This window comes from Pseudophryne corroboree, chromosome 2, assembly GCF_028390025.1.
Source record: "Pseudophryne corroboree isolate aPseCor3 chromosome 2, aPseCor3.hap2, whole genome shotgun sequence".
Classification (NCBI taxonomy): domain Eukaryota; kingdom Metazoa; phylum Chordata; class Amphibia; order Anura; family Myobatrachidae; genus Pseudophryne; species Pseudophryne corroboree.
In genome coordinates this window covers 61,282,244-61,307,383 of record NC_086445.1, presented here as the reverse complement: position 1 = coordinate 61,307,383, position 25,140 = coordinate 61,282,244, and the positions used below count along the sequence as shown (strand labels likewise).

At 45.5% G+C, this 25,140-nt stretch overlaps 1 protein-coding gene across 13 annotated transcripts in view; it reads left to right on the top strand.

The window, feature by feature from the left end:
• PICALM (phosphatidylinositol binding clathrin assembly protein) overlaps positions 1–25,140 on the top strand; it is a 160,821-nt gene that overhangs the window by 93,015 nt on the left and 42,666 nt on the right. For all 13 annotated transcript variants that reach the window (XM_063951359.1, XM_063951357.1, XM_063951364.1 and 10 more), the window contains exons 3-9: positions 6,324–6,399; positions 7,163–7,265; positions 10,292–10,385; positions 17,450–17,561; positions 18,296–18,402; positions 19,649–19,690; positions 23,413–23,498. In XM_063951359.1, coding sequence (XP_063807429.1) covers positions 6,324–6,399; positions 7,163–7,265; positions 10,292–10,385; positions 17,450–17,561; positions 18,296–18,402; positions 19,649–19,690; positions 23,413–23,498 — 620 coding nt within the window. The remainder of the gene's footprint in view (positions 1–6,323; positions 6,400–7,162; positions 7,266–10,291; positions 10,386–17,449; positions 17,562–18,295; positions 18,403–19,648; positions 19,691–23,412; positions 23,499–25,140) is intronic.

The following is a 25,140-nucleotide window of genomic DNA, read 5'->3' as shown; positions in this document are numbered from 1 at the left end:
CGGGAGTCCATACATCTACCCAGTGGGCTGTCACAGTCATATAGTCCTGACCCTGCCCTGCTCCACTTGTCCGTGGTTAAGTGGACATTGGGTACAGCTGCATTTTTTAGGACACTGGTGACTCTTTTTCTGAGGTCTGTGTACATTTTCGGTATCGCCTGCCTAGAGAAATGGAACCTAGATGGTATTTGGTACCGGGGACACAGTACCTCCAACAAGTCTCTAGTTGGCTCTGCAGTAATGATGGATACCGGAACCACGTTTCTCACCACCCAGGATGCCAAGGCCTCAGTTATCCGCTTTGCAGTAGGATGACTGCTGTGATATTTCATCTTCCTCGCAAAGGACTGTTGAACAGTCAATTGCTTACTGGAAGTAGTACAAGTGGGCTTACGACTTCCCCTCTGGGATGACCATCGACTCCCAGCGGCAACAACAGCAGCAGTAGGCGTTACACGCAAGGATGCATCGGAGGAATCCCAGGCAGGAGAGGACTCGTCAGACTTGCCAGTGACATGGCCTGCAGGACTATTGGCATTCCTGGGGAAGGAGGAAATTGACACTGAGGGAGTTGGTGGGGTGGTTTGCGTGAGCTTGGTTACAAGAGGAAGGGATTTACTGGTCAGTGGACTGCTTCCGCTGTCACCCAAAGTTTTTGAACTTGTCACTGACTTATTATGAATGCGCTGCAGGTGACGTATAAGGGAGGATGTTCCGAGGTGGTTAACGTCCTTACCCCTACTTATTACAGCTTGACAAAGGGAACACACGGCTTGACACCTGTTGTCCGCATTTCTGGTGAAATACCTCCACACCGAAGAGCTGATTTTTTTGGTATTTTCACCTGGCATGTCAACGGCCATATTCCTCCCACGGACAACAGGTGTCTCCCCGGGTGCCTGACTTAAACAAACCACCTCACCATCAGAATCCTCCTGGTCAATTTCCTCCCCAGCGCCAGCAACACCCATATCCTCCTCATCCTGGTGTACTTCAACACTGACATCTTCAATCTGACTATCAGGAACTGGACTGCGGGTGCTCCTTCCAGCACTTGCAGGGGGCATGCAAATAGTGGAAGGCGCATGCTCTTCACGTCCAGTGTTGGGAAGGTCAGGCATCGCAAACGACACAATTGGACTCTCCTTGTGGATTTGGGATTTCAAAGAACGCACAGTTCTTTGCGGTGCTTTTGCCAGCTTGAGTCTTTTCAGTTTTCTAGCGAGAGGCTGAGTGCTTCCATCCTCATGTGAAGCTGAACCACTAGCCATGAACATAGGCCAGGGCCTCAGCCGTTCCTTGCCACTCCGTGTGGTAAATGGCATATTGGCAAGTTTACGCTTCTCCTCCGACAATTTTATTTTAGGTTTTGGAGTCCTTTTTTTTCTGATATTTGGTGTTTTGGATTTGACATGCTCTGTACTATGACATTGGGCATCGGCCTTGGCAGACGACGTTGCTGGCATTTCATCGTCTCGGCCATGACTAGTGGCAGCAGCTTCAGCACGAGGTGGAAGTGGATCTTGATCTTTCCCTAATTTTGGAACCTCAACTTTTTTGTTCTCCATATTTTATAGGCAGAACTAAAAGGCACCTCAGGTAAACAATGGAGATGGATGGATTGGATACTAGTATACAATTATGGACGGACTGCCACGGTTAGGTGGTATAAAAAAACCACGGTTAGGTGGTATATATTATAATAATAATACAATTATGGATGGACGGACTGCCTGCCGACTGCCGACACAGAGGTAGCCACAGCCGTGAACTACCGCACTGTACACTGGTTGATAAAGAGATAGTAGTATACTCGTAACAACTAGTATGACACTATGACGACGGTATAAAGAATGAAAAAAAAACCACGGTTAGGTGGTATATATTATAATAATAATACAATTATGGATGGACGGACTGCCTGCCGACTGCCGACACAGAGGTAGCCACAGCCGTGAACTACCGCACTGTACACTGGTTGATAAAGAGATAGTAGTATACTCGTAACAACTAGTATGACACTATGACGACGGTATAAAGAATGAAAAAAAAACCACGGTTAGGTGGTATATATTATAATAATAATACAATTATGGATGGACGGACTGCCTGCCGACTGCCGACACAGAGGTAGCCACAGCCGTGAACTACCGCACTGTACACTGGTTGATAGAGATAGTAGTATACTCGTAACAACTAGTATGACACTATGACGACGGTATAAAGAATGAAAAAAAAACCACGGTTAGGTGGTATATATTATAATAATAATACAATTATGGATGGACGGACTGCCTGCCGACTGCCGACACAGAGGTAGCCACAGCCGTGAACTACCGCACTGTACACTGGTTGATAAAGAGATGATAGTATACTCGTAACAACTAGTATGACACTATGACGACGGTATAAAGAATGAAAAAAAAACCACGGTTAGGTGGTATATATTATAATAATAATACAATTATGGATGGACGGACTGCCTGCCGACTGCCGACACAGAGGTAGCCACAGCCGTGAACTACCGCACTGTACACTGGTTGATAAAGAGATAGTAGTATACTCGTAACAACTAGTATGACACTATGACGACGGTATAAAGAATGAAAAAAAAACCACGGTTAGGTGGTATATATTATAATAATAATACAATTATGGATGGACGGACTGCCTGCCGACTGCCGACACAGAGGTAGCCACAGCCGTGAACTACCGCACTGTACACTGGTTGATAAAGAGATAGTAGTATACTCGTAACAACTAGTATGACACTATGACGACGGTATAAAGAATGAAAAAAAAACCACGGTTAGGTGGTATATATTATAATAATAATACAATTATGGATGGACGGACTGCCTGCCGACTGCCGACACAGAGGTAGCCACAGCCGTGAACTACCGCACTGTACACTGGTTGATAAAGAGATAGTAGTATACTCGTAACAATTAGGATGACACTATGACGGTATAAAGAATGAAAAAAAAACCACGGTTAGGTGGTAGGTATATAATAATAAATAATACAATTCTGGTCGGACGGACTGCCTGCCGTGTGCCGACACAGAGGTAGCCACAGCCGTGAACTACCGCACTGTACACTGGTTGATAAAGAGATAGTAGTATACTCGTAACAATTAGGATGACACTATGACGGTATAAAGAATGAAAAAAAAACCACGGTTAGGTGGTAGGTATATAATAATAAATAATACAATTCTGGTCGGACGGACTGCCTGCCGTGTGCCGACACAGAGGTAGCCACAGCCGTGAACTACCGCACTGTACACTGGTTGATAAAGAGATAGTAGTATACTCGTAACAATTAGGATGACACTATGACGGTATAAAGAATGAAAAAAAAACCACGGTTAGGTGGTAGGTATATAATAATAAATAATACAATTCTGGTCGGACGGACTGCCTGCCGTGTGCCGACACAGAGGTAGCCACAGCCGTGAACTACCGCACTGTACACTGGTTGATAAAGAGATAGTAGTATACTCGTAACAATTAGGATGACACTATGACGGTATAAAGAATGAAAAAAAAACCACGGTTAGGTGGTAGGTATATAATAATAAATAATACAATTCTGGTCGGACGGACTGCCTGCCGTGTGCCGACACAGAGGTAGCCACAGCCGTGAACTACCGCACTGTACACTGGTTGATAAAGAGATAGTAGTATACTCGTAACAATTAGGATGACACTATGACGGTATAAAGAATGAAAAAAAAACCACGGTTAGGTGGTAGGTATATAATAATAAATAATACAATTCTGGTCGGACGGACTGCCTGCCGTGTGCCGACACAGAGGTAGCCACAGCCGTGAACTACCGCACTGTACTGTGTCTGCTGCTAATATAGACTGGTTGATATTTAAAGAGATATTAGTAGTATACAACAATACTATACTGGTGGTCAGGCACTGGTCACCACTCCTGCAGCAAAAGTGTGCACTGTTAATTAATATAATTGTACTCCTGGCTCCTGCTAACAACCTGCAGTGCTCCCCAGTCTCCCCCACAATTAATTATAAGCTTTTAATTTATACATTGATGACTGTGCAGCACACTGGGCTGAGCTGAGTGCACACAGACTGAGTCACACTGTGTGACTGACTGTGCTGTGTATCGTTTTTTTTTTCAGGCAGAGAACGGATATAGCAGAGAGAAGTGAACGGATATATTATATTAAATAAAAGTTAACTAGCTGCTGCACTGGTCACTGACTGTGGTAAACTAACTCTGTCTGCGACTCTGCACAATCTCTCTCTATCTAATCTATCTATCTCTATTCTAATGGAGAGGACGCCAGACACGTCCTCTCCCTATCCATCTCAATGCACGAGTGAAAATGGCGGCGACGCGCGGCTCCTTATATAGAATCCGAGTCTCGCGATAGAATCCGAGCCTCGCGAGAATCCGACAGCGTCATGATGACGTTCGGGCGCGCTCGGGTTAACCGAGCAAGGCGGGAAGATCCGAGTCGCTCGGACCCGTGGAAAAAAAAGTGAAGTTCGTGCGGGTTCGGATTCAAAGAAACCGAACCCGCTCATCTCTACCAAAAAGGCATAAAAACATACAAACATAAAAAGTCAGGACCAAATTTTAAAAAGGATAAGGAGTTTAACTTAACTCAAGAACAGCAAGGGGTTAGTGCAGGAAACCCAACGCGTTTCGTCTCATCAGACTTCTTCACATACACACACACACACACACACACACACACACACACACACACACCTCAAAAAAATAAAGGGTACACTAAAATAACACATCCTAGATCTGAATGAATGAAATATTCTTATTAAATACTTTGTTCTTTACATAGTTGAATGTGCTGACAACAAAATCACACAAAAATTATCAATGGAAATCAAACTTATTTAACCCATGGAGGTCTGGATTTGGAGTCACCCTCAAAATTAAAGTGGAAAAACACACTACAGTCTGATCCAACTTTGATGTAATGTCCTTAAAACAAGTCAAAATGAGGCTCAGTAGTGTGTGTGGCCTCCACGTGCCTGTATGACCTCCCTACAACTCACACAAGTGGCTCAGGTAGTGCAGCTCATCCAGGATGGCACATCAATGCGAGCTGTGGCAAGAAGGTTTGCTGTGTCTGTCAGCGTAGTGTCCAGAGCATGGAGGCGCTACCAGGAGACAGGCCAGTACATCAGGAGACGTGGAGGAGGCCGTAGCAGGGCAACAACCCAGCAGCGGAACCGCTACCTCCGCCTTTGTGCAACGAGGAACAGGAGGAGCACTGCCAGAGCCCTGCAAAATAACCTCCAGCAAGCCACAAATGTGCATGTCTACTCAAACGATCAGAAACAGACTCCATGAGGGTGGTATGAGGGCCCGACGTCCACAGGTGGGGGTTGTGCTTACAGACCAACACCGTGCAGGACGTTTGGCATTTGCCAGAGAACACCAAGATTGGCAAATTCGCCACTGGCGCCCTGTGCTCTTCACAGATGAAAGCAGGTTCTCACTGAGCACATGTGACAGACGTGACAGAGCCTGGAGACGCCAAGGAGAACGTTCTGCTGCCTGCAACATCCTCCAGCATGACCGGTTTGGCAGTGGGTCAGTAATGGTGTGGTGTGGCATTTCTTTGGGGGGCCGCACAGCCCTCCATGTGCTCGCCAGAGGTAGCCTGACTGCCATTAGGTACCGAGATGAGATCCTCAGACCCCTTGTGAGACCATATGCTGGTGCGATTGGCCCTGGGTTCCTCCTAATGCAAGACAATGCTAGACCTCATGTGGCTGGAGTGTGTCAGCAGTTCCTGCAAGACAAAGGCATTGATGCTATGGACTGGCCCGCCGGTTCCCCAGACCTGAATCCAATTGAGCACATCTGGGACATCATGTCTTGCTCCATCCACCAACGCTACGTTGCACCACAGACTGTCCAGGAGTTGGCGGATGCTTTAGTCCAGGTCTGGGAGGAGATCCCTCAGGACTCTGAGACCATCCGCCACCTCATCAGGAGCATGCCCAGGCATTGTAGGGAGGTCATACAGGCACGTGGAGGCCACACACACTACTGAGCCTCATTTTGACTTGTTTTAAGGACATTACATCAAAGTTGGATCAGCCTGTAGTGTGTTTTTGCACTTTAATTTTGAGGGTGACCCCAAATCCAGACCTTTAGTGTTCCCTTTATTTTTTTGAGCTATGTGTGTGTGTGTGTGTGTGTGTGTATGTATATATATATATATATATATATATATATATATATATATATATATATATATATATATATATATATATATATATATATAATCTGATTACTTTTTTTCTTTTCTTTAGCGCTTTATCCAGTATCTGGCCTCACGGAATACATTGTTCAATTTGAGCAATTTCTTGGACAAAAGTGGGCTACAAGGTAAGTTCCAGCATCGCGTCTTTTCTCTATTTCTTGCTGGAATAACATTGCATGGTCGGGCCGTTTTAAGTTGCCCTCCTGTTCCCCATCTCTTTATTTTCTCCTCTCACTATGTTCTTGTTCTGCAACTGAGATTATTATTATCATGCGTACAAGATTATATATGGGCAACTCTTATTTCCTTTTAGTCTTTAAAAAAAAAAGACTGTAATACAGCGAAGTGGTTGTTTAAGTTCGCAAGCATTTTTTTTTCTTTTAATAACAAGTACAAGACTAGAGGACTTGTGAAACAGGTAATTGGTCCCCTGTAAATATATATAAAAAGGTGTCCACTAATTATTGTGTGACTGAATAACCCCCTCCCCTAACTGGGAAACCCATGAAGGTTGGTGGGGCAGGCTGTACCATGGTGCTAATACACCCTGATTAGATAGGGAAGGGGGCACTCTGGTAAAAAGTGACTTTTTGCATCAAGTGACTCGGAGAAGTGCGCAGAGGTCACTATACCCAGTCACATGCCAAATCACTTCATGTTTCATCAGCAATCTATCTAGGCGTGACAATTCTGTATTAGCCTTCATAGGTACATAACAGGCCTAACATGCCCGGTTGGCTCAGTTTGCTTTGTTAGATCAGTTTTCATCTGATTACTAGAAACCGTATAGATTTGAAATATTCCAATTGTCGATCCATGGTAGTGTGCACAGGGGAATACTCATATGTTGCTGTACTATGATAATAATTTGTGTCGCCCTTTCTCTAGGTTATGACATGTCTACGTTTATTAGACGGTATAGCCGGTACCTGAATGAAAAGGCTGTGTCCTACAGACAAGTTGCTTTTGACTTCACCAAAGTAAAACGAGGGTAAGTACGGGATATGACGAGATACTGGTCTGGATATAAGATGTGCATATATCATAAGGTGGTGAAAATGTTAGTAATATCAGGTGACTGCTAGGTAATTCAGATGGGGAGTACAGTGATTCTTCCCGTTGTACTGCAAGTACCCGCTTTCTGTTCTGTTCTGTGACCTGTGGTTGCAGTGGACCTGTCATTTATTATAGGGCTGGTTCTGCCGAGCAACTAATGATTTCTATATTTGGCTGTGTATTAATATTGTAAATTACAATAACTGCAATCTTGTCCCCCAAAGTTAAATGGGGCTGGTATTAAAGAACTAGTAATTCACTCATCTGTCTTCCCTGGAATGTCGCAGACTGTAGCTGAAATGTAGGTCGATTCCAGCTAAAATGACCAATTATTACTTGAGCAACTGGTTAATATTTTTTTTGAGTGCTGAAGAAGCAAAAGCAATATTAATTCATATTCCTATAGCACCAGCATATTCCTCAGGGCTTTAGAAGTGGGAACAGTTACAGTATATAGGTAAATCGGACTTTGGTGCCTGAGGTTAAGTTCCAGATCATGCAGTGGGTGAAAGTGTGTTATACAGTCACAGAGCACTGTGGGTTCAAGGGTCAGTGGGTTGTTTGATTGCAGGAAGTTGACGAATGTCCGTGTTGAGTGAACGGTGTAGAGAGGTGGAAAATGGGGCACGATAGCCTACGGAGGTCAAGTATCCACCAAACAGTGCTGGCTCTCTGAAGTTTTGTGAATGGAGCTTGGCTGACCTTGGTCCTGCTGGTTGAGCAAAGGAAGCTGGTGAGGTGATTGTAGGAAAGGCATTCTCTTTAGGTGTTTGGGGGGGCATGGGAGCTGGGAGACGGAATAGTAAATATGTCTCTTTGGGTCATAATTATTTTCCTATTAGGAGTAATAGCTGCATGCTTCAATAATGTTGGACTGGTACCAGCAGGGTCGGGGGTGAGATTACAGATGGGGTGATATTACAGATGTAGGCTAAGATGAACACAGGAGGCGATGACCACGACCAGCTGATTTGAGGCCATAGGGCAGAGGTGAAGGTGATCATGAAGAGAGGATGCTGGGAAAGGTATATATTTCATTTTGGATCTTGTATGTCTCATCCATGAAGCAAAATATATAGTATCTAAGGTTGAAAAAAGACAATTGTCCATCGAGTTCAACCTATTTGTGGTCTCCTATGCACGATTATTTTGTAGAAAAACAGGTCCTGCGCAAGATCTGTATAATGTCCCCTTATATATTTGTAAATGTTGATCATGTCCCCTCTTAAACTCCTCTTTTCCAGTGTAAACATGCCTAGTCTTGCAAGCCTTTCTTCGTATTCCAGCGTCTCCATACCCTTAATCAGTTTGGTCGCCCGCCTTTGAACCTTTTCTAGCTCCAGGATATCCTTTTTGTAGTAAGGTGCCCAGAATTGTACACAGTATTCAAGGTGTGGCCTCACCAGTGATTTATATAACGGGAGTATAATACTCTCGTCCCTAGCATCAATTCCCCGTTTTATGCATGCTAATATCTTATTAGCCTTCTTTGCTGCAGTCCTACTTTGGGTACCACTGCTTAGTTTTCTATCTATGAGGACACCTAAGTCCTTTTCCAGTACAGAATCCCCTAATTTTACCCCATTTAGTAGGTAAGTGTTATTTTTGTTGTTGTTACCACAGTGCATTACCTTACACTTGTCTGTATTGAAGCGCATTCTTCATTTCGCAGCCCAGGCTTCTAATTTAACTAAGTCGTTCGGAAGCGACTCAGCATCCCCCTCCGCATTTATAACTTTACACAATTTGGTATTATCTGCAAAAATTGACACCATGCTCTCTAGACCTTCTGTTAGGTCGTTAATGAAAATATTGAACAATAGCGGTCCTAATACTGAGCCTTGCGGCACACCACTTAGCACTTCAGTCCAAGTTGAAAAAGATCCATTAACCACAACGCGCTGCTCCCTATTATCTTTTTTGACCCAAGTGCATATTGTGCTTCCTAGCCCTGATTCTTGTAGCTTGTAGATAAGTCTCATGTGTGGTACAGTGTCGAATGCTTTGGCAAAATCTAAAAAGATTACATCCACCTCTTTACCCTGATCTAGGTTTGCGCTTACTGTTTCATAAAAGCCAAGTAAATTGGTTTGACAGGATCTGTCCTTCATAAACCCATGTTGATTCCTTTTAATGACCTTATTGACTTCAAGGAACTTCTGAATACTATCTCTTAGAATACCTTCCAATACTTTCCCCACTATAGATGTAAGACTAAAACATGTAACAGTAATGGTACTCAGGGTGATGGATTTAAATATATTAAGGAGGCATCTGCAGTTAGAGTACTGAATTGTGGTAAGAGATTGGAAGTAGACTCATTAGGCCATGTCCGGAGATTTGGGTAGGTGTGATAGCTAGTAGATTTGCAGAAGTCTCCAGAAAGGCGATATTTTAGCCAGCACAGTTTGTCTTTGCTGGAGAGGTGTGGGTTATCTTAGATAGAAGTGTTTTACTTTTATTATTATTATAATCCAAGTTATGGGAAGGTTTCAGCTTTTGCTGTTTATATATAAAGTATGAAAATGTTTATGTACAGTACTATGGCCCAGATTTACCAAGCCTTGGAGAGTGATAAATAGCACGGTGATAAAATGCCAGCCAATCAGCTCCAAATTGCCTTGTCACAGGTTGTGTTTGAAAAATAACAGGAGCTGATTGGCTGGTACTTTATCACCGTGCAACTTACCACTCTCCAAGGCTTGATAAATCTGCCCCTATGTCTCCTGCAGATACTGACGCTGTAATATATTTCAGCCCTCTCTTGCCAGCGCTGTCAGAAATACAGTTCCGTATCGGCTGGGAGAATGTGTTGTCTGCCTCTGTCCTTTTACTATTTGTATTATTGGCATTTGAATAAGAGCTTATTATACCCTGGCAGGAAGAGGTTTCATTCTATTTCCCTTATGGTGCAATGTGTTTAAGGGTGACTTAATGAATTATCCTTATGTTTGTTTTTAGGGCTGACGGGGTGATGAGAACAATGAACACAGAGAAATTACTAAAGACCATGCCCATCATACAGAACCAAATGGACGCCCTGCTCGATTTCAATGTGAGTTTGATGGCCTGGTGCCCGGGAGCTGGCATTCCACATATGCTGTAGACATGAAGGGGTTTATTTTGCCCTGTAAAGTCCCTTCCTCTAGTACCGGGTGTAGACGTAAGAGTTGATCACTGATCCATATGTTATAATAGCCTGGATTTTCTTACTGCAGTATCATTAGTGGTGTGTTCCATAAGGTGTGTTGTGTTACACTACTGTACAGGATTTAGCGGTTATTAGCTTTACTGAAGTCTACTCTTGAGACATACGGTGTATGAAATTGAAACGTGGTAATGATCTTTGCACAGTATGACGTTACTCAGAATTTTGTATTGTGCAATGTTTGAATCTATGAATCAGTAACTTCTTATCCATTGAAGAGTTCTGAGAAAGTAAACTCGTCCAGTGGCATTATTCTATATCTGACTGGTAATATGGACCTAACATATGCTGGGTCACCACAGCCCCGCCCCACTGTAATACATACCTTTCTGGCACTGTTCTCCTCTCTTGGAGGTCTATTCATGAAGCAGTGAAAAGGGCGGAGAAGTGAGCAAGTGGAGAAGTTACCCATCAGCATTGAAGTAACATTTTCTTGCATACTATACATTTGTTCGGAGCAGCTGATTGGTTGCCAAGGGCAACTTCTCCACAGGCTCACTTCTCCACTCTCTTCACTGCTTCATGAATAGTCCCTTGGTCTGTCCGTCTCCATTGTGGCAATGAGAGCCATTGGTGAGGAGACGGCGCACCTCCCCACCGCTCCCACGTCACATGTCCATCTCGGGACATGCCAACAACAATTACAACAGTCTAGCCGAAAAAAAGAAACCAAACTAATTCAACCCACCGTTTTCATTTGCTGGTTATTTTTCCCGTTTTTTAATACATTTTCGCCCATGCCGTTTCACCTTAGTTTCTCTATCGTCCTAGTGGATGCTGGGGTTCCTGAAAGGACCATGGGGAATAGCGGCTCCGCAGGAGACAGGGCACAAAAAGTAAAACTTTAGGATCAGGTGGTGTGCACTGGCTCCTCCCCCTATGACCCTCCTCCAAGCCAGTTAGATTTTTGTGCCCGGCCGAGAAGGGTGCAATCTAGGTGGCTCTCCTAAAGAGCTGCTTAGGAAAGTTTAGCTTAGGTTTTTTATTTTACAGTGAGTCCTGCTGGCAACAGGATCACTGCAACGAGGGACTTAGGGGAGAAGAAGTGAACTCACCTGCGTGCAGGATGGATTGGCTTCTTGGCTACTGGACATCAGCTCCAGAGGGACGATCACAGGTACAGCCTGGATGGTCACCGGAGCCTTGCCGCCGGCCCCCTTGCAGATGCTGAAGTAAGAAGAGGTCCAGAATCGGCGGCAGAAGACTCCTCAGTCTTCTAAAGGTAGCGCACAGCACTGCAGCTGTGCGCCATTTTCCTCTCAGCACACTTCACACGGCAGTCACTGAGGGTGCAGGGCGCTGGGAGGGGGGCGCCCTGGGAGGCAAATGAATACCTATTTTGGCTAAAAATACCTCACATATAGCCTCCGGAGGCTATATGGAGATATTTAACCCCTGCCAGAATCCGTTAAGAGCGGGAGACGAGGCCGCCGAAAAAGGGGCGGGGCCTATCTCCTCAGCACACAGCGCCATTTTCCCTCACAGAAAGGCTGGAGGGAAGGCTCCCAGGCTCTCCCCTGCACTGCACTACAGAAACAGGGTTAAAACAGAGAGGGGGGGCACTAATTTGGCGATATGCTTATATATATATTAAGATGCTATAAGGGAAAACACTTATATAAGGTTGTCCCTATATAATTATAGCGTTTTTGGTGTGTGCTGGCAAACTCTCCCTCTGTCTCTCCAAAGGGCTAGTGGGTCCTGTCCTCTATCAGAGCATTCCCTGTGTGTGTGCTGTGTGTCGGTACGTGTGTGTCGACAGGTAGGAGGACGATGTTGGTGAGGAGGCGGAGCAATTGCCTGTAATGGTGATGTCACTCTCTAGGGAGTCGACACCGGAATGGATGGCTTATTTAGGAAATTACGTGATAATGTCAACACGCTGCAAGGTCGGTTGACGACATGAGACGGCCGACAAACAATTAGTACGGTCCAGACGTCTCAAAAACACCGTCAAGGGTTTTAAAACGCCCGTTTACTTTAGTCGGTCGACACAGACACAGACAGGGACACTGAATCCAGTGTCGACGGTGAATAAACAAACGTATTCCTTATTAGGGCCACACGTTAAAGGCAATGAAGGAGGTGTTACGTATTTCTGATACTACAAGTACCACAAAAGAGGGTATTATGTGGGATGTGAAAAAACTACCATAGTTTTTCCTGAATCAGATAAATTAAATAAAGTGTGTGATGATGCGTGGGTTCCCCCCGATAGAAAATTATGGGCGGTATACCCTTTCCCGCCAGAAGTTAGGGCGCGTTGGGAAACACCCTTTAAGGTGGATAAGGCGCTCACACGCTTATCAAAACAAGTGGCGGTACCGTCTATAGATAGGGCCGTCCTCAAGGACCAGCTGACAAGGCTGGAAAATATAATAAAAAGTATATACACACATACTGGTGTTATACTGCGGCCAGCGATCGCCTCAGCCTGGATGTGCAGAGCTAGGGTGGCTTGGTCGGATTCCCTGACTAAAAATATTGATACCCTTGACAGGGACAGTATTTTATTGACTATAGAGCATTTCTATATATGCGAGATGCACAGAGGGATATTTGCACTCTGGCATCATGAATAAACGCGATGTCCATATCTGCCAGAAGATGTTTATGGACACGACAGTGGTCAGGTGATGCAGATTCCAAACGGCACAGTATGGCCGTATACAGGAAGAGGACTTGTTTGGGGTCGGTCCATCGGACCTGGTGGTCACGGCAACTGCTGGAAAATCCACCGTTTTTTACCCTAAGTCACATCTCTGCAGAAAAAGACACCGTCTTTTCAGCCTCAGTCCTCTCGTCCCTATAAGAACATATCTGCCCAGGGATAGAGGAAAGGGAAGAAGACTGCAGCAGGCAGCCCATTCCCAGGAACAGAAGCGTTCCACCGCGTCTGACAAGTTCTCAGCATGGCGCTGAGACCGTACAGGACCCCTGGATCCTACAAGTAGTATCCCGGGGGTACAGATGGGAATGTCGAGACGTTTCCCCTTCGCAGGCTCCTGAAGTCTGCTTTACCAAGTCTCCCTCCAACAAGGAGGTAGTATGGGAAAAAATTCACAAGCTGTATTCCCAGCAGGTGATAATTAAATTACCCCTCCTACTACAGAAAAGGGGTATTATTCCACACTATATTGTGGTACTGAAGCCAGAAGGCTAGGTGAGACTTATTCTAAAATTTTTTTTTGAACACTTACAAAGGTTCAAATTAAGATGAAGTCACTCAGAGCAGTGATAACGAACCAGGAATAAGGGGACTATATAGTGTCCCGGGACATCAGGGATGCTTACCTCTATGTCCCAAATTTGCCCTTCTCACTAAGGGTACCTCAGGTTCGTGGTGCAGAACTGTCACTATCAGTTTCAGACGCTGCCGTTTGGATTGTCCACGGCACCCTGGGGTCTTTACCAAGGTAATGGCCGAATTGATGATTCTTCTTCGAAGAAAAGGCGTCTTAATTATCCCTTACTTGGACGATCTCCTGATAGGGGCATAGTCCAGGGAACAGTTGGAGGTCGGAGTAGCACTATCTCGGATACTGCTACAATCAGCACGGGTGGATTCTAAATATTCCAAAATCGCAGCTGATCCCGACGACACGTCTGCTGTGCCTAGGGATGATTCTGGACACAGTCCAGAAAAAGGTGTTTCTCCCGGAAGAGAAAGCCAGGGAGTTATCCGAGCAAGTCAGGAACCTCCTAAAAACTGTGCATCATTGCACAAGGGTCCTGGTAAAAATGGTGGCTTCCTACGAAGCAATTCCATTCGGCAGATTTCACGTAAGAACTTTTCAGTGGGATCTGCTGGACAAATGGTCCGGATCGCATCTTCAGATGCATCAGCGGATAACCCAATATCCAAGGACAAGGGTGTCTCTCCTGTGGTGGTTATAGAGTGCTCATCTTCTAGAGGGCAGCAGATTCGGCATTCAGGATTGGATGCTAGTAACCACGGAGCCCAGCCTGAGAGGCTGGGGAGCAGTCACACAAGGAAAAAATTTCCAGGGAGTGTGATCAAGTATGGAGACTTTTCTCCACATAAATATACTGGAGCTAAGGGTAAATTTATAATGCTCTAAGCTTAGCAAGACCTCTGCTTCAAGGTCAGCCGGTATTGATCCAGTGGGAAAAACATCACGGCAGTCGCCCACGTAAACAGACAGGGCGACACAAGAAGCAGGAGGGCAATGGCAGAAACTGCAAGGACTTTTCGCTGGGCGGAAAATCATGTGATAACACTGTCAGCAGTTTTTCATCCCGGGAATGGAAACTGGGAAGCAGACTTCCTCAGCACGACCTCCACCCGGGAGAGTGGAAACTTCATTGAGAAGTTTTTTCCACATGATTGTAAACCGTTGGGAAATACCAAAGGTGGACATGATGGCGTCCCGTCTGAACAAAAAACGGGACAGGTATTGCGCCAGGTCAAGAGACCCTCAGGCAATAGATGTGGACGTTCTGGTAACACCGTGGGTGTACCAGTCGGTGTATGTGTTCCCTCCTCTGCTTCTCATACCTAAGGTGCTGAGAATTATAAGACGTAGAGGAGTAAGAACTATACTCATGGCTCCGGATTGGCCAAGAAAGACTTGGTACCCGGAACTTCAAGAGATGCTTACAGAGGTCTTATGGCCTCTGCCGCTAAGAAGGGACTTGCTTCAGCAAGTACCATGTCTGTTCCAAGACTTACCGCAGCTGCGTTTGTCGACATGGCGATGGAAAGCCGGATCCTAAGGGAAAAAAGGCATTCCGGAAGAGGTCATTCCTACCCTGGTCAAAGCCAGAAAGGAGGTGACCGCACAACATTATCACCACGTGTGGCGAAAATATGTTGCGTGGTGTGAGGCCAGGAAGGCCCCACAAAGAAATTTCAACTCGGTCGTTTCCTGCATTTCCTGCAAACAGGAGTGTCTATGGGCCTCAAATTGGGGTCCATTAAGGTTCAAATTCGGCCCTGTAAATTTTCTTCCAGAAAGAATTGGTTTCAGTTCCTGAAGTCCAGAAGTTTGTCAAGGGAGTATTGCATATACAAACCCCTTTTTTGTGCCTCCAGTGGCACTGTGGGATCTCAACGTAGTTCTGGGATTCCTCAAATCACATTGGTTTAAAACCAGTCAAATATGTGGATTTGAAGCATCTCACATAAAAAGTGACCATGCTCTTGGCCCTGGCCTGGACCAGGCGAGTGTCAAATTGGTGGTTTTTTCTCAAAAAAGCCCATATCTGTTTGTCCATTCGGACAGGGCAGAGCTGCGGACTCGTCCCCAGTTCTCTCCCTAAGGTGGTGTCAGTGTTTCACCTGAACCAGCTTATTGTGGTGCCTTGCACCTACTAGGGACTTGGAGGACTCCAAGTTGCTAGGAGTTGTCAGGGCCCTGAAAATATGTTCCAGGACAGCTGGAGTCAGAAAATCTGACTCGCTGTTTATACTGTATGCACCCGACAAGTTGGGTGCGCCTGCTTCTAAGCAGGCGATTGCTCGTTGGATTTGTAACACAATTCAACTTGCACATTCTGAGGCAGGCCTGCCACAGTCTAAATCGGTTAAGGCCCATTCCACAAGGAAGGTGGGCTCATCTTGGGCGGCTGCCCGAGAGGTCTCGGCATTACAACTCTGCCGAGCAGCTACGTGGTCAGGGGAGAACACGTTTGTAAAATTCTACAAATTTGATATCCTGGCAAAAGAGGACCTGGAGTTCTCTCATTCGGTGCTGCAGAGTCATCCGCACTCTCCCGCCCGTTTGGGAGCTTTGGTATAATCCCCATGGTCCTTTCAGGAACCCCAGCATCCACTAGGACGATAGAGAAAATAAGAATTTACTTACCGATAATTCTATTTCTCGGAGTCCGTAGTGGATGCTGGGCGCCCATCCCAAGTGCGGATTATCTGCAATACTTGTACATAGTTACAAAAATCGGGTTATTATTGTTGTGAGCCATCTTTTTAGAGGCTCCGCTGTTATCATACTGTTAACTGGGTTTAGATCACAAGTTGTACGGTGTGATTGGTGTGGCTGGTATGAGTCTTACCCGGGATTCAAAATTCCTCCCTTATTGTGTACGCTCGTCCGGGCACAGTACCTAACTGGCTTGGAGGAGGGTCATAGGGGGAGGAGCCAGTGCACACCACCTGATCCTAAAGTTTTACTTTTTGTGCCCTGTCTCCTGCGGAGCCGCTATTCCCCATGGTCCTTTCAGGAACCCCAGCATCCACTACGGACTCCGAGAAATAGAATTATCGGTAAGTAAATTCTTATTTTTGCAGGCAAATAGGCATTGGCGAAAATGGCCCCCAAAACCGGCGAAAACCGCTTGCAGATTCGTCAAAACATGTGGATCGGGAGTGAATTCGCCGTTCCACGGGTTTTTCGCCAGTGCCGGCATTTTTTACCTAGGTGAAAATCCACCCCTGCTAATGCATAGGACTAATCTCCATTCGCCCTAATAATAGCGAAAAAGCGCAGTTTTTTCACCTAGGCGATAAAACTGAGCTAATTGTATACCCCCCCCCTATATGGGATATATGCAGAACCCTTGTTACATGCTATGTGTAGATCTCACCAGCTAATGAGCAGTTCTTTCAGATTTTCCTGTGTCGTCCTAACTTTCAGCCACGTCCCTTAACTTCCATTCTTAATGAGGTTTCTGATGGTGAGACTTTTCACCTAGAAGCATATAGCCGCAGTTTGTTTAGGGACTCTGCAGACGTGCTGTCAGAGTGGGGGGAGTTGAATACCAATTTTTGTGTCTGTTTTTGCTTGCAGCAAATACCCTAAAGAACAGTTGGGTTCGCTGTTCCCTATTTATACGTATGCGTGCCTGTTCTCTGTAATCCTGCAAGATATTATTCTCGTTACTGTGTTAGATTGCATGCAATTTTTCCCATGAATCTTTCACTCCAACCGCAGGTAAATGCCAACGAGCTGACAAATGGCGTCATTAATGCTGCTTTCATGCTGCTCTTCAAAGATGCCATCAGACTGTTTGCTGCGTACAACGAAGGGATAATTAATCTTCTAGGTAAATATGCTCCGCGTTCTGCTCGTTAAGCAATTTAAGAAGTTGCATCAATAGTCTTAAATCCGTTAACTTCTGCTCTTCAAAAAAAATCTTTTTTTTAAAGTGTTATTAAATAAGTGATATTGGCATAAATAATTCAGCCGCGTTTCAGCAGACGACTGTCAAAGCAAGCGGCAGCTGCCATGTTACATTGTCAGGGATGATTCTCGCGGATGGTGCATTCCAGTAATAACCGTTTTATGTAGTTTAGACTGTGTACGCTTATTTTGGATTCACGCTGTGAGCGTTTCAATGACAGCTTAAATTAGAAAAAAAAATAAAAACAAATCTGTAGTGTAATAGTACAGAGCCCACTGTGGGAGGTTGAGGGGGGTTTAAATTAAGAATACCGTCTGGCACAGTGTGCCGCTCCAGACCAGCCCGTCTTTTCTGTCACTTTGAATTTATTCCACCTACCCCACCCCCATTGGTTTACCAGAAAATGTCACTCGTATTGAAGACGAGGGTACCCATAAATGTGATGCTGTAACTGAAATGCCACTTTGTGACCAGCTGACACTGGGTCAGGACACCCTGCTGAGCGGCAGAAGCGTTTTCCCCACCCGTTGCTTGTTCTCAGCTGGACGTGGTGTTTGTGGAGCGCCACATGGGGAAGAAAACTTATAACCTTCCATGATGTCTGCTTGTGTCAGCCTTTCCGGCACGTAGTGATCTTTACCAACTCCTCTCCCTAGAAAAATATTTTGACATGAAGAAGAATCAGTGTAAAGATGGGCTGGATATTTACAAGAAGTTCCTGACCAGAATGACCCGAATCTCTGAGTTTCTGAAAGTAGCGGAGGTAAGAGAACGCCTGCTGTCTCGTTATTGGCCTCCCAGACCCCAATTACTGCTGTCCTACATGTAAACTTCTGGAGGGCACGGGTCATTAGGCCGACCACACTCAGGTCGACAGTCATTAGGTCGACCACTATTGGTTGACATGAGTGTTTTGACTGTTTTTGGTGTTGTTTTCTTCTTAAAGTGACGGGGAACCCCAATTAGTGCACCGTGTCCCCTCGCATGGTTCGCTTCGCTCGCCATGCTTTGGGCAATTGTTCCCAATTGTAGTCCACGTGGTTCGTAAAGTGTGAAAAAGTTCAAAAAGATTTAAAAAAAAAAAGGGAGAACTCATGTCGACCTATGGATCATGTTGACCTAATGCATGTCGACAAATAGTGGTCGATTTAATGACCGTATCTCCTTGTGGAATTCTCTCTTCTCCGCAAAGCTCAGCTTATACACCATATTACGGGGGTATTTGTATTGTGTGTCTATGGGTTTTTGTTTTATAGTTTGGTCTTACAGTATATGCCTATTTGTGGTGTGAAATCTGCCAGGAGCTGGCAGGATGGGGGTGCATGGTCAGGTGACCGGCGGTCGGGATCCCGGCGGTTCGCATACGGACGCCCTGGATCCTTGCCAGCAGGGTGCACATGATTATTCCCACTTGTGGGTGTCCACAACACCCATAGATTGGGAATAGAACCTGTGGCGAGCCACCAAGAATGCAAGGGGCTTAGTTGCGCTCGGCCCCCTGCCGGCATCCTGGTGGTCGGGATCCCGGCGTCGGTATGCTGAACGCCGGTCACCCAGCCCCAACCCTGTGTATAGGTAGGTAATGGCAGCTACTGATCATCATGCTCTCCAGTGTCTCATGCATCTGGGATGGGGTGGTCTATAGTTTGCCGGCTGTCGGGAACCCGGCGCACAGTATACTGGTGCGGAATCCTGACAGCCGGCATACCAACACTTTATCTCCCTCTTGGTGGTCCGCGACCCCCCTGGAGGGAGAATTACGCGCCACTGTGCCCGCAAGGGGCTCATTTGCACTCGCCACGCTGTCGGTATGCTGACGGTCGGGATTCCGGCGCTGGTCGCCGGGAGCCCGGCCGCCGGCATACAATACTACACCTATCTGGGATGGCACTAGTTCCTAGAGAATGGATAGGACAGCGTGAATGTCTGCCTCCGGGAGCCGGGGTGATTTCGGTCATTGTTCTGCTGAGTCACATTTGCTTTTCTCTCCCCCTCTCTCCTCTATGCAGCAAGTCGGGATTGACAGGGGCGATATACCCGATCTTTCCCAGGTAAGGAACATTTTGCTGGATTTGGCTAAGACTCTCCAAAGGTTAAATTGCTGCAGTGTTCTTTCCAGTTTGCAGTATGTGAAGCAGCTGTCCTCTCTAGGACATTACATTGCAGCTCTGTTAGTAAGTAAAGGGTTACCACAAACACACATTCTGCATTACAGAGAGCGGTCGCCTTTCCCCACATGGTTAGGGCAGTATTTAGATTGGAATGTCAAACACCTCAAAAATGCAGAGTGATTTGCCGTGGTGTCACTGCCTCTGCCACGTGTATGGATCCACCAATCCACACAGTGCATTTCTGGGGGGAAAGTCTGGACTGTAATAGCGGGAGTCTGGGAGACAGTCTTTGTAAGAAATATTTGCATTCCCGCTTGGCTATTTCCATGGGGCGCCACGCCCTGGACGATTGTTAAGTACTGAAATGCACCCTGCTCTTATGGAGGCGTCCTGGCACACCACCGATCACCCACTGTGTCTCTGCTGCCTGCACTGTGGATGTGGGGACTGGTGCACCGCTCTCTGTCCACGCCGTCTCACCTGCGGGCTGCAGTGTGTGTGTTTGGGGGGGATTTGAGGATGAGTTCTCACTGCCGGGTGAATAGATGCTCTCACCGCGCTCTAATGTACGCTCTCAGATGGTCGGTGCCCTGCCCTAAATAGACCGGTGAGTGGATACTAGAATACTACACCAAAGTCTGACTCGGGTGTGTTCATTTTAAATCCCAAATCTTATAACATGCCAGCCTGTACTACAGGACGGGTAAAGACCTTGGCACGGCTACTCTGTGTTCTAATTGATAAAGCTAAATATTTATCTTATATAAAACCCTTTGTGAGGTCTAAGAACACTGTACGTTATTCACGTATGGAGTACCGTAAGGGTACGCTCGTTGCGTAGCAATCGCTTAGCCGTAGTCGAGACGCTCAAGCGTCACATTCGCTCACGGCCAAGAGATCACAGGCAGGCACGCTATTGGCTGCCGTCTAACGTAATGATTCGCTATAGCGTAGCGGACGCTCGGGACCACGAGGAGATCACCAGCGGCGCTGACGCTCACAATGTTAAACCTTTATATCTAAACCATAAACAATGTAATATGCTGTAAAGCCTTAGTGTAGAGATAGGGTGTAGATGCAACCTAGTGTAACCTTATTAACTTAAAAGCTGTTTGAGCGTCACCGACGCCCTGTGAATACTTAACACTACAAGAAATACACAGATACCTGGGCTTAGGGTCCAACGCCTAATATATATATATATTATGAATGATATACTTGCAAAAGAATTAACACAATACAAGTCATACACTACAATATAACATAGACTACCTAACCAGATAACTACACAGGAAATACAATACAATACAATTATGTTTTAAGGGAAAATAAGAGAGAAAGAGGAGAAGAGAGAGAAATAGAGAGAAATGGCTCACAATAACAGTAAGAACAATATGATTGCGGAGAAACACTTACGCACAAGGGGAACGATCGCATGCGCCTCTGGACATCCAGCTCCCGATTTTCAGCAATGATAACCGTTGAAGAGTGAGCTGGATGTGATCGGCTTGTCTATTTATGCCCCACACACAATACAATTCAATGGTCCCTACAATCTCATTGTTCATTGGACACAGGAATTCGGCTTCGCATTATAACAAAAGGTCATAGGTTGATTCATACAGGTGGGCTGTGACGATTTCCAACAGCTCAGGTGGGTGGGATACTGGGTTTCCCGCCGCATGGCTAAGTAAGAGCAAATAATAGTAAATGGACATAAACTTCTTATGTCCATAACTATTCGCACGAGCGATTAATCCGCTCCAAACCAACACCGGAATATTGCTAATTAAATACTCTTCCGATGGGTACTAAACACCACTGTATGACTCCTGTTAGACCCTTCGTACAATACAAAGAGGGATCCCTCTGTCCAGGAACATGCTATATTAACTAAACTTTCAGAATCTATCAAAGGGACCATGATCTACAAAATACATTATATAGTTAAAATATGTAATGATTGAGTCGCACGCTACGATCACATAAACTCTACCGTAAATACGCATACCGTGCGCCTGCGGGTGCCCGCGACTGTGAGTATGCGCACGCACGGGAGAGCGTACGCATGCGCAGCGCGGACGTGTATGAGGTGCAAATATGGCAGTGTGTATAGAGATATTTTTCTGACTTTGACATAATCATCTTTGTTTAACCGTTAAGGGCAGTATTTTAATTTAGCCATCGTCAAAGGTTTAATCTAACGACAAGTCACTTTGGAAGAGTTTGGGGAAACCCACAAGGGTGATGCAAGTGGGAATTTTCAGTCCACGTCACCATTACGGTGAGAGCTGTACAACAAAGCCGGGACAAGTCACTGCATAACGATGTCCTCGTCAGTGTTTCCTTGTGGTCACCGTGAGTGTTACAGCCACATTCGTGGGAAGAGGCATTTGTCCATGATTCCAGGCAGCAGACCACAGTGGGAGATGATATATAAGCTGTGGCTCATTGCTTTAATCTCTTAGATGGATGCCAGAGGAATGTGGTTGTGGGGGGGGGGGGGGTTCACTTGACGTTTGGTGCACACTCTCTACAAGGAATCTGCCAGCTCACCACTGTCCAGATGTCTGGTTTCCAGCTGCGAGTACACGCTGCAGAGATTTCCCTGAAAACAGGGCTCCGTCACATGCAGAAAGCCACACCGTGGATGTATTTCTAGCTGGTGCAGTTAGATTCTGGTGTATTGATCTCAGGCTGACAAAGACTGCCGCAGGCAGCTACTACACACTGCAGTATCTAGGGTTTGTTGGGTCCTAAGTGCCAGTATTGTGGAATTCCCCCCCCACCCCCTTCCAAAAAAAATTGGATCCCAACAGAATGTAAGTTGTATATGACAATCGGGGGAACCTGAAAACTGTTGCACTTTAGGTCATACCCCACAGGTTGTACACCTTTTACTTCTAAACCCCTGCTGATCATACACGCCTGTACTGTCACACGGGGGAATGCATGTCCTCTGTCTCCAAGGAATCCTGGCTTCCAACAGTAATGTGATAGGATAGCTTGTGTTCTGCACATACAAAAGGCGTACAGAGTTGACCTGTAAATAGCCATTATTTCCGTGGCTCTGTGCTGCTATTCATACGTGTAGCGATTCAGTGACATGCAGGGACTGACACTGCCTGGGTAATTCTTATCCTAGGCTCTTCCCCAAAGTGAGACTGATTTCTTCTGCATCAGAGACCACAAAGTGCGTCGTGCTGGGGCTGGATCCATAGTGGAGCTATGCCTGCATGCAATAGTTTGAGAGTCCCATGCAACCCCTAGCTTCTGCCTCCCGTGTCAGTACGTGGTGGTACAGGTGGCATAACTGCTGTCTGGCATATCCAGGGTCGTACATTAATCTCACATTGGTAAAAATGATTGAGTGAATATAAATGTGATACCTGCCTCAGTATATCACGGCTGAATTTGGCTTTTTTTATTCTCTATAAACCGCGCACACATTTCTGCAGCGGACTATTTCTGTAATTAGTATCCGTCTCGGTTACAGTGGAGCTAACTATCTGTATTCCATATCCCATTACAGCTAGAGGGATGTACAGACCTCGCACAGTGCCTTTTTCAGGAATTAAACTAATGACCTCAGGAGTGTCAGGCAGTAATACTAACCACTACACCTACTATGCTGCGATCACTTAGGTGCTTTCTTTTCACAGGCCCCAAGCAGTCTACTCGATGCTTTGGAACAGCATTTAGCCTCCCTGGACGGGAAGAAAATCAAAGATTCTACGGCAGCAAGCAGGTAACGTCGTAACTATCGCTATAGCGCGTTTCATGGGGAGCAAATCTTTTGCCATCAAGTTATGTAACTATATTAGCTGGAATGGCTAGTGTTTGGGAAATGCATTGTGTGCGTGGTAAAGAGCTGTGCTGCATGTCACTATTTATATGAAGGCAGCTGCTACACAGGAGGAAATGAGCCATCCAATTGGTGGTGATTAATTATTTGCATAGTGCCTGTAGATGACAAAGCCCTTTCCAGAGATAGGTAGAATGTTCTTTCACTCTATATAGGACTGGATGGGTTTTTGTTGTCCTTTGACAGTTCCTGCTTTCATACGTACGGCTTGGCTCCCAGTTGCAGATAATTGGGTCGCAGTATCCCTCGGGGTCATAGGGGACAAACTCCCTCCCCTCTATTACACATGATGGAAACCATACCCAGGAAAGGATTTTAACTAGTGATCCAGCATGTTAATGGCACTTGTAAGCAGTGTCCACATTTGTCTCCTTTCGCACCATCATGCAGACTTACTGCGCAGTCCGCTAGCTTTACAGGGCTAGACGACACAGACAATTACGCAAAGCTGTAATTGCAGCAAATGGAGGTTTCCTTGATGAATATAGAGACTGATGAATAGAATTGTTATAGGACCTAAAAATAAGTTATGACATTGTCAGTTTGTTGACCATCGTTTCAGAACAATAAAGTTATTTTGCTTTAAAAAGAAAGGAAATGACAAACTTTTGTGTGCTTTTATACCTGCAGTAGGGTCTGCTAGGGGAGAGGCAGAGGGCGGCCCCCAACGCAATTACCTTCCTAGTTTGGCTTACTGTCATGCCACCCTCTAAGTATATGCTTGGTTAAAGAACTACAGTCATTTTCTTTTTAGAGTGGCCAAGACCCCTTTAGTCTCTCCTTAGAGATTACTCTGCAAGATGATTTCAGAGAAGCCTTAGATGTCAGATTGTTCTTCATCTGAAGCATCCTGATGCGGCAGCCGGGCGTAAGGCTGTTGGCAATATACTCAATGTTATCATTTTGCCTACGAGACACTATTAAATATTGATGTATTTCAATTGATTTTCTTTTTATCGTTCTTGAATGACTGGTTATTTGTAAACTATAAAAATAAATGTTCTGCTGCATAGTGTGTGTTCCCAGCTATTGATTTCAGCCTGGTGGTGGTACCGTACTCTCCAGTAGATCTGTAGTCCTTGCTGCATTATTAAAGTACATTGGTCTCGGACTATATGAAACCAAAACTATATAAAAGGTCGGTATGCATTTTATTAGGCCGGTATAATTGCACTTGTTCTGGTTGTCGCTGGGGTAAATTGAACCCCTAAGGCTAACACTCACTGTGTGCACTAGTGCTCGCTGTGAATGGGGGGCACTGTCCGGGTACTTTATGGCAACTTAAACCTTCAGATAACTTTCATTTAGAGGCTTAAGCGTGATGTCCTGCAGCGTTTAATGAATGCATTGATCTATGCTTCTAGCTTACGTCTGTGATTTTCAACCAAGTCATTATATCACTCTGAGGTTCTATACTTGTCCTTGGCATGCCTAATGACACAGCAGGTCGTAAGTTCATAGAGTACAGAAGTGCTGCCTTACCCAAGTGCAGTAAAAAATAATTAATTTTCTCTTACGTTCTTGA